The sequence below is a fragment of the Euphorbia lathyris genome, chromosome 2, assembly GCF_963576675.1.
Source record: "Euphorbia lathyris chromosome 2, ddEupLath1.1, whole genome shotgun sequence".
Taxonomy (NCBI): Eukaryota; Viridiplantae; Streptophyta; class Magnoliopsida; order Malpighiales; family Euphorbiaceae; genus Euphorbia; species Euphorbia lathyris.
The window spans coordinates 104015206-104025396 of NC_088911.1; the positions used below are offsets into that span (position 1 = coordinate 104015206).

Sequence of the window (10191 nt, forward strand, 5' to 3'; positions counted from 1 at the left end):
AATTTCTTTTGTCTCGTGTAGCGAATGAGGCTGCCCACTTAGTTGCTAGGCAAGCCTTCCAATGCTAGCGATTTCTTTACAACAGTTACGCCTGATTGGCTTTTTGATGTTATTTCTGTGGATGCAAATCCACCTATTTAATATATTGCCGGTCTTTTCATTGAAAAAAAAAACGCATTTAATAAATGAGTTGGATCATGTTAATCCATATATAAATGGGTTGTCTCAACCTGTCTATTAAATGGGTTGGATTGGATTAACCCATTTATTAAATAGGTTAGATCAACTCATTTATACATTTTGACACCTCTATCATATCGGTTTGAAAACCAACCCGAACTAAAAAGAACTGAACTGAAATTTATTTTTTTTTTAACCGTTTCGGTTCAGTTGAAGTAGGAACCGAATTGCAATTCAAAATTATTTCTATTTTTTACAAACCCACCACTGCAACTACAAATGCGAATTGTTAAAAAAACTCTGATTACCTGTAATACTTACATCTATTAATTCAATTACTGTACTGTTTTCAAAAAAATAAATAAATTAATAAATCAATTGTTATTAATACAATTAAATAATATTTAATTAAACAAAAACTAATAAGATACAAATTAACAAACATAAGCTAATAGATCCCTTAGAATCAAACAGAAAAAAAAAAAAAAACTAGAAACAGCAAATCAAAACCTTTGAGAAAAACAAATAAAAGTACAAACAAGCTTTTAGTTTTTCACTAGTAGATCATGTAATGAATAATTTCCATTACACACACAAAAAAAAATTATAAGTATCTTAGCCCAAAAAATTACAGCCAAATGGGATTATCCATTACATAAATAATACCAATTAATTTTAATGACATATGTGGAGGGCTGTAAAAGAGCGGGATGCTCATGAGCAGCTCATGTTCGGCTCGATAAAAATATAATCGTGTTTAACTCGATTTATAAAAGAGTCGAACTTAAGTACGATTTTAAGGCTAGATCATAAACGAATGAAACTTGAACACGACAAAATTTGGGTCAATCGAGCATGCTCGGTTATAAGTTCGTGAGCAAGTTTATGAACAAACTCGATTATAATGAACAAGCTAATGAGTAAGTTCGGTTCGATTGTTTTTTAATAATATATTTCTTGACTGATGGATGACAAACTTAAAATTTTATCGAAGTTTATGATTTTAAGATCATTGATGAATTAAAACATTTATGTTTTTTTCATGTATTAAACATCTAAACTTGATATTACCTCATTTAACCTTAATATTATTTCACTTACTAAATTTGATATTATTTCATTTGCTATTAGATAAATTCATTCACGAACACAATAGCACGCAATTTATTTGTTCACAAACAAAGCTCGTGAACTTTTTTACAAACATAATAATAATGAATTGTTGGTGAATAAATTCACCAGAAAGATTATTGGCAAATATTATTAGGGGCAACAACCAACATATATTAAATTCATATATACCCAATATCTATAGATTCATTTTTATCAAACCGAACTGAAAACTGAACTTGAACAAAGTTACACATTCCTACATTGGAGTTTTATACATAAAATCCTTACATGGTGTTGGATATATTTGTTACTACTTTGATGCTTATAGTCGCATGTTGTGGTTGGATATTTTTGCTACTACTTTGATTCGCATGTTTTGGCATATTATATATTATAGTTTCACAAAAATTCATTCCAATTAGAAAAGGATTAACCAACACTCATTTATTTATCGAAAATTTTCCGGCATTTATGTGTATAACTCAATAGAAAATTTTAGGTTAATAAAAAAAAAATTATAGAAAAAATGTAGAAAATATTTTACCATTTTGAAAAGAGTAAAACATTTTTTAAACTCGTCTGAAATAATAAATTTCAATGTTATCATAACCGTACCGGACATCAAACCGGATTGATGACTGGGTCACGTGTCACTTGGTCGGACCGGATAGCTCGGATTGGTCAAACCGGATGACGTAATAAATAAATAAATAATATTTATATACATTAAATATATATAATTAATTTAAAATTATTTTTAGGGTAAATTCCAAAAAAAGACCCTGTGGTTTGATGTTGTTCCAAAAAAACCCTTGTGGTTTGGTTTTACAAAAAAAAAAAGACCTTGGTTTCGCCGTTACCCGAAAAACGGAAAATGACTTAACACCGTTAAAAATGCTGACGTGGCAAGGGGTAGAGTTGGAAATTTTTTTTTTATTTTTTCTTTTTCTTTTTCTTTTTCTTCTTCTTCCTCCTCCTCCTCCTCCTTCTTCTTCTTCTTCTTCTTCTCTTTCTTCTTTTCTTTTTCTTTTTTCTTCTTCTTCCTCTCTCTCTTCTCTTCTTCTTCTTTTTTTCTATCTTTTTTTTTCTTTTTTTTAATTTCCAGAATTCTGGAATCCAATATCCAATAATTTTCAGTTATTAATTCCATATCCAATAATTTCCCTCCACCATTAATTCTTCTCCTCCTCCATATCTCTCTTCAAACTTCACCGGAATTTCACACACTTTTTCATGAAAGGCCATTTTTTCTCAAAAGAGAACCACGGCCACGGTCACGCTCACGCTCACCCTCACGGCCACGGACAAGGCCATAGTCACAAAGACTCAGACGGCGATTCCTCCTATATGACGACCGGAAGTAGTAGCGAAGATTATCCTTTCTTCAACCTCGATACTTTATCTACTAATGAGAATTATCCCCCTTCTCCCTTCGCGAATTCGCCCTGGTCTTCTCAAGTAAACATCGAATTCGAAACATTGAAATCAGAAGAATTTTCGTTAAAAGTTCAATGAGGCCAAGCAATTACGTTGAAATCAGAAGAAATCGGAACATTGTTTGGCTAAAACATTTTGATGCAATCTCATGTCTAAGCTTAAGCGAAGATTCATCTCTTCTTTACTCAGCCTCCTGGGATAAAACATTCAAAATCTGGAGAATTTCTGACTCCAAATGTTTAGAATCCGTCACTGCTCACGACGACGATGTGAACTCAATCATCGCCGGATTCGACGGATTAGTATTCACCGGATCCGCCGACGGAACAGTAAAAGTATGGCGGAGAGAAACCCAAGGGAAAGGCACAAAACATTATTTTCAGACGTAACGTCTCGATTTCAGAAATTAAAAAAAAATAGAAGAAGAAGAGGAGAGGAGGAGGAGGAGGAGGAAGAAGAGAGGAAGAAGAAGAGAAGAGAGGAAGAAGGAGAAGAAGAAGAGGAGGAGGAGAGGAAGAAGGAGAAGAAGAAAAATAAAAAAAAATTAATTTTCCAACTCTACCCCTTGCCACGTCAGCAACTTTAACACTGTTAAGCCAATTTCCATTTTTCGGGGTAACGGCGAAACCACGGTCCTTTTTTTTTGTAAAACCAAACCACAAGGGTTTTTTTTAGAACAACATCAAACCACAGGGGTTTTTTTTGGAATTTACCCTTATTTTTATACATTATATATATCCAAAATAAATTATAAACAATTTTGGTTTGTTATTTTTTATTAATTTGAGTCTTAAATATATAACGAATAAATTGAAATATATCAATGTATTCTATGCCATAAAATCTTTTTAAAAATATATTATAAACTCAAAACGGACAAATGATGAGTGAGAAATCGATGCTCGGACCGCCCGGACCCTCGCTCAGCGGGGACGCGTAGTGCAACCAGACCGCCCCTTTAATGATAAATTACTGAAATGCCCCTGAATTGAAATTAAGTAATAAATGAAAATAGTAGTCATCCACCTCTTTTTTTCGTTTTCCGGTGTTATAATTTCCACTTGTCTAATATTTTCCAATAAACAAATGGAGCCAAAATCCATTCTTTATGGTCATTTTTCCCATTAGAAAACAACCAAACTTGGGGCGCAACACTAAGAAAGCTATGCGCAACAGCTTTAGAAACTCTTTACTCCAAAGGGCATAACCAGTGGCAACATCCCCAGATTTGAGACCCTGTCTCCGGCACTGGACATTTTTCACATCCAAATCCAAACCCCCTGCCCGTAAATTACATGCCAAAGAGAGAATATTATGAATAGCCGCCAAATATAAATTAACCATTGCTTCGATTAGTTATCGGAGACCGCTAAAGATATTTCAATTGAAGAACTCTGCTTTCCTCCAAGCATACCGAAGGAGAGATAGTTTGTTGATGATCGGAGGCGCATAGAGTAATTGCTCAAACCGATCATCACTTCTCGTGTGAGTTGAGGTACAATTGTTGTTCTCTAATGTACTCTCTCACTCCATCTACAGTCAGATATTTTATAGACAATCCTCTTGAAATGCATTCCCTGTAACGCAACACAAAACATGAAGTATAAATAGATTGCGCAATCCTAGTCTATTTGTTAATAAATAATACTATACCTCAGTCTTGTTGAACTGATTGAATTTGGAACGAGTTCATCCACGACTTTGATGTTATGCTGCATCAACATTTAAGTTAGAAGCTCATAAGCATGAAATTTAGAAAATAACAATAACCATCAGCCGTTTGAAAATCAAAACATCGAAATGTATGTTTTTTCATTCTGATTCGGTTGCAAGCAATTCAAAATCTTGAAGTTTATACTTAATTTGAAACAAAAGAACCAGTATGTGGGTGTATTCTCAGGTTACTTCATAATTTACATGGAGTCAGCTAATAAAGATCACCTCGTCATAAAAATAAGAGTAAAGAGAAGGAAAGAAGACCTTTATTTAGGGAGTTGTTTGAACATGCAAGGTTTAACTCATCAACTCACTAGATAGTTTAATAAATTCTCAAAGCATCAGTACAGATGAGGATATTGCATATTCAAAGTTCACTCTCACCCTGTTTTCGTCCAAAATTTCATTGTCGGATATGACTTTTTCAATATCTTGCCCTTCTCTGCGGATGCAAACTATACCATAGTCTCTACAAATGTTCCTCACCTATGAAGAATAAAAACCTTAATTTTAATTGTGGTATAGTGATTAGCAGATGACTAGTGAAAAAATCAGTATCTTCCTCCAAATAAACATCAGAAGTCCTTTTCTTTTTAATTTGGCAAGCACCAATACTATATAAAGATGCATCATGTACCTGCTCAGGAATCCAAACTCCAGGGATGCTAAACGAGTGGAGTAAATCAGAACCACAGAGAAGCATGACCTTAAGGCGCCCTAAGAAGACCAGATGACAGAATTCTTAGCATGCTTTGACATTTATTCTAATACAAATGGTTAATCTCACCCTTGGATATCTTTGCACCGTCAATAAAGCAACTCTCAATTCTCTTCAAGACAGTCAAAGTGCGTTGGTAGGTACTTTGATTTACCTGTTAGAAAGGCTTAATAAAATGATATTGAATTTCAGCCGAATTAAAATGTTAACATGAAAAGTAACCATTTGTTATGAAATCACCCAACAGACATCCAACAGACAATAATAACACAACAACCTAGAAAGTACAGGAATTTTCAGAGCCAAATACCTCCCATGGATCAACCATAATGAAATCAGAACTTTCGCATGCTAAGTTACACATCCTCAAACGATGAATACCGGATATGAGACCCTAAATGACAGTCAAGCAGTCAAGCTCATTCATCAAATCACTTCCATATTCCAAATATGCATAATTAAATAAATAAACAAAGGAGAAAGTCATATTTCAAAGTATAACTAATGAGGGTATGTAACCCGGGCAATTGATGACAGCTAGAAGATGCAGTCCTTGTACCTTACTAAAGCATCTTTTAATTGTCATCAATTGCCTGGATTGATTACATCATCAGCTGTATGCATCTTAACATATAACTTTTTCCTTTGTGCTGGTCATTGTGATGGACATCGTAAGAAGACATGTATACCTGCTTCTTATATGCATCACTAACAGGTGATATATAAGCTGCAGCAACGCAATAGCCTTCAGAATTCAATGCATCCCTAGCAAGCTCTAATCATACAAGAAAAAAAGGAATTGATTATACTCTGGTTATTTATCGTGCAAAATGGTCTAAATTTATCCTTTCACTATGCAAGCATAATATACAATAATCCAAAAACTTTAAGCAATAAGATTTAAAAAATCAAGCTCTTGGAAATACAACACTAAGCTTCAGCAAATTATAAAAGGTTTAAGAGATTCACAAAATCACATAATCACTCACCAAACATGCGCAAGTGCATGAGAGTAGGAGGATTGAAACTACCAGTGGCTACAAGAACTACATTTATCTTGTCACCATCACTGTTTCTAATGGAATTGATATGTTATTATTTATCAAAATAAATGCCAAACTTCATAAGCTGTAAAGAAATAAAAAGTGGGTAAGCTTAAATTACTGGATGGAACTTTCTCCAAATGATACTTTGTCCATTGGCAATTCAAGATCCATGATGACACCTATAAAATGAGGACACAAATAAATGACATTCCACATTTCAAAAATAGCTCGAATTATAATAGGCCAAAAAAGCCTGTGCATTCCGCGGATTGTCATATGAAATTTCATTTTAAATAATTGTTTAAATGAGTTAATATTTTCTTTAAAAAAGGAATAAATTATCATAATTTGTGTATAAGATAATAATGTATTTGTTGTTCATATTCAATACATCTTAGTAACATAAAATTTGGTAAATATTATTTGGTCTGTGTTACTAATACAAAAATGTATAATAAACTTATTTTAATCATGATATATATTTCTCAAACTATAGATTCAAAATAATGTTTTTCGATCTCATATGCACAAAAGTCTAACAAGGGGCAAAGGCAATTTCTTTCCTTGCCCGATGGCGTGAAATTCAATCTTTCCCCTCAACTCCTCTAGCTCCAAGTCTTCTCTATAAATTAAGTTTGGTGCTTTCTAAAGTCTGAATTAGTTCATCCAAATCAAACAATTTCAAACCACCAAACTACGAACAGAAGACAAGAAAAGTACTCTAAAATCTGTACAGGAAATATATGTAAAACTTGGAGAGAATTACAACCTATTAGTAGACCACAATGTGCAAGGAATTATAAAAATTGAAGAATCCTCCTCACATCTGCATACATGATAATGTCGTTAACATGTTAGAAAGACCAGTTGCAACATGAACAGTCGTTATGACATTTCATCGAACATATGGCATACAATATGTGTCCCCTTCTCGTGCAGTCAGTTTCATTTTTCTATTATGATATGGCCAACAAGCTGACAATGGGGGCAAGACACATGCAAAAAGTCGAGAACAAATCAAGCAATAGAATAGAGATGGAGAATATGCTTTCTAGCTTTCCAACTTTGACATGGACGTGATTGTTTTTACCTCCGAAGAGGACTCACTAGTATATGTCTATCCGATGAGGAAGAAGATTAAGACGACGGTTTGTAATGAGATGTGAATGTTAAAGGGGAATAATTATGTTAGAACAATTCTGAATCCTTGGCAGTTAATGATATATAATTGATGTGAAGAGTGAGGAATGAGGACCATAAAACATATAAGTCACCAACTGATAATGGATAAACAGTTTAACAGAACAGAAATTGCTCAAAAAGTCCCTTCACTACAAATGAAATGAATTTGTATGAGAATTTTGGAAATTGTTTGCTCGCATTTTGGTTAAGCATAGTCTGTTTTCAACCAGAATTTGAATTCAACATTCCAAATTATAATTCATAAAAATTTCAGAGAAAAACAAAGAGACAGTAAAATACAACTACATGATTTGAATATCTCATGTGCATACATCCATCCCATCCCCGAATTTCCGATTAATGAAATTTGAATATCTTACCTGTTAGTATTCCTGGCAGGCCGCCGAAGAAGTCACGAGCTCACGATCAGGTGACCGAGCAATATCGGGAGATAGGAAGAAAACGCTATGAGATGATATCCGATTGATGAAGTCCAGTAGCGGCAGATTACTAGAGACAAGAATAGAGCGTGTAGTGGAAGAAGGGGAGAACCCAGCCCACTCCAATTCCAATGAAATCTTTGGTTGATGGGGGAAGAGAATTTTTGGCTGACATTAATAAAGTCATGTCAAAAATCATAATCAAGCGGTGAACTTTATTTGGGGTAAGGATCAAACCTATGATCAATTATTTTTTCACATGGAGTACATGATTATTGATTTTGTTATGGATTTGGCTTTATTAAACTTTTCCATCGAATTTGAACGATATGTATTGTCCGTGGCGGAACCAGGACCCCGGATGACCCGGGGCTAAAATATATCAGCAAAAAAAATTCAAAACGTCACAAAAAAATTCGAAACGTCTTTTAGTTATGAATTTGTCTATTCTGAAAAGACCAATATGCAAGTGATAGCAATTCAACTAACAGCAATTTCAATCCCAATTCAACTAAATACAAACAGTAATTCAAATAACAGCAATTTCAATCCCAATTCAACTAAATACAAACAGTAATTAAACTAACAGCAATTCAAATGAGAGTAATTTCAACTAATAGAAATTTCAATCCCAATTCAATCCGAATCAATTCAATCCCAATCAATTCAATCCCAATTTCAATAGGAATTTGGTAAAAAAACTCCATCACTGAAAAGCTTCACTGTAAGGAGTGAAGGAGTCCTTACAAAATTGTAATAAGCAAGCATTCAATCAATCAAAGAGCAAGGTTAATATATTTCTAATCCATTCATACATATATACATATCGTTATTCTATCACTACTCTTCCTTTTTTTTAATCTCATTTCATCATATAAATCAACCAAAAACGCAGTAAAACCAAAAACGCAGCAAAGCCATCCAATAATTACAACCAAAAATCAAGCCAACACACAGTGAACAAACTCATAGGTGCATCTCAAACCAAACAAATATAGGCATCTCAACAAAGGCACAAAAAAGATAAACAAAAAATCACCTGCGTTTTTTTCCCTCTGCGTTTTGTGCAGTGCAGCGACTGCACTGAACGGTGGCCGGCGGTGGAGACTAGCAAGCAAGCAGCGACTGACTGACTGGTGGCCGGCGGTGGAGACTGGCTGCTCCTCTCCTCTTGTCTTGTGCGATTCCCTTGAGTTGAGCCGGCGGTGTGCGATATCGTCTACGTTCGTTGCTCTCCTCTTCTTAGGGATATAGGTATTAATTTAGCTGTTGTGCTGTGCCTTTTAGTTCTGATTTATTTTCATTAAAATCAAAACCACGTCGTTTTGCTCATGACTAAAACGACGTCGTTTTGATATAAAAAAAAAATTTCCCCCCGCCCGGTTGCCGGGGCTAGAGCCCCACTCAACCCCCTTGGTTCCGTCCCTGTGTATTGTTAATAGATCTGGGCATGGGCCGACGAGCCCGCCCGGTCGGCCCAGGCCCATTTAGCCGGGCTTGAACACTTGAAAATGTTGTCAGGCCCAGCTCGGCCCAAGCCCGTATAAGTCCGATAAAAACTGGGCGGACTTGGACTTTACAAATTTTACATTGGACCGGCCCGATATACTATATTGCATATATATATATATATATATATATATATATATATATATATATATATATATATATATATATATATATTTATTTATTTATTTATATAAATTATAATATATAAATATAAATTATAATATATTTTTATAAATATAAATACAAATCAAGTTTGCTGTGTTATTTTTTCAAAAAAATAAAAATTTTACCGTGATATTATATAAATTATTATTATTATATATATATTTATAATATATAAATTATAATATATTTTTTAATATATAAATGGGCTTGGACGGACGGGTTTGGGATTCATATCTTAGGCCCGAGCCCGACTAGTTTTCATGCGTGCTGGGCTGGGTTTGGGCTCGTCATGCTTTATTAAAAGCCCGACAGGTCCGGCCCGAGCCCGGCCCATGCCTAGGTCGAATTTCCAATAAGTTATTCGAAACTCGATTTTCTCCTCTCTCATCTTGTGATTTTCAGCATTAGAATAGCCAAATCAATCTTCGCCTTTCCCAAACTCGATTAAAAATTTAAATAAGGGCTGAATCCATAATAAAATCAATGATCGATGGCTCAATATAAAATATTGATTAATGACTTGATCATTAAAACAGATAAAATTCAGAGACTTAATTATATTTTTTATCCAAAATCATTTAAAAAGTCCTTTAAAATCTATAAAATTTAATTACCTTTTCAATATACTATGACTTTCTTTTTTTCTTAGAAAAGCAGAAACTATTATTTAAACATAAATGTCTTT

The 10191-nt window shown here is 33.9% G+C and overlaps 1 protein-coding gene across 9 annotated transcripts; it reads right to left on the reverse strand.

Moving 5' to 3' along the window:
* Nucleotides 1-3732: 3732 nt before the first annotated feature.
* Nucleotides 3733-9089, reverse strand: LOC136219257 (nicotinamide/nicotinic acid mononucleotide adenylyltransferase). 9 transcript variants are annotated; one of them, XM_066006586.1, is made up of 12 exons: nucleotides 8872-9089; nucleotides 7773-8000; nucleotides 6980-7036; nucleotides 6329-6389; nucleotides 6154-6233; nucleotides 5854-5939; nucleotides 5475-5558; nucleotides 5234-5318; nucleotides 5084-5163; nucleotides 4831-4932; nucleotides 4384-4442; nucleotides 3733-4307 (listed from the first exon to the last, which is right to left on the reverse strand). In XM_066006586.1, exons 4-12 carry the CDS (start codon nucleotides 6379-6381, stop codon nucleotides 4205-4207), a joined length of 732 nt encoding a protein of 243 aa, XP_065862658.1. In that variant the 5' UTR covers nucleotides 6382-6389; nucleotides 6980-7036; nucleotides 7773-8000; nucleotides 8872-9089; the 3' UTR covers nucleotides 3733-4204. The 9 variants fall into 9 exon arrangements, with proteins under 9 accessions (XP_065862658.1, XP_065862654.1, XP_065862661.1 ...); XM_066006582.1 differs by having other exon boundaries at nucleotides 6154-6239; XM_066006589.1 differs by lacking the exon at nucleotides 7773-8000.
* Nucleotides 9090-10191: the final 1102 nt, after the last annotated feature.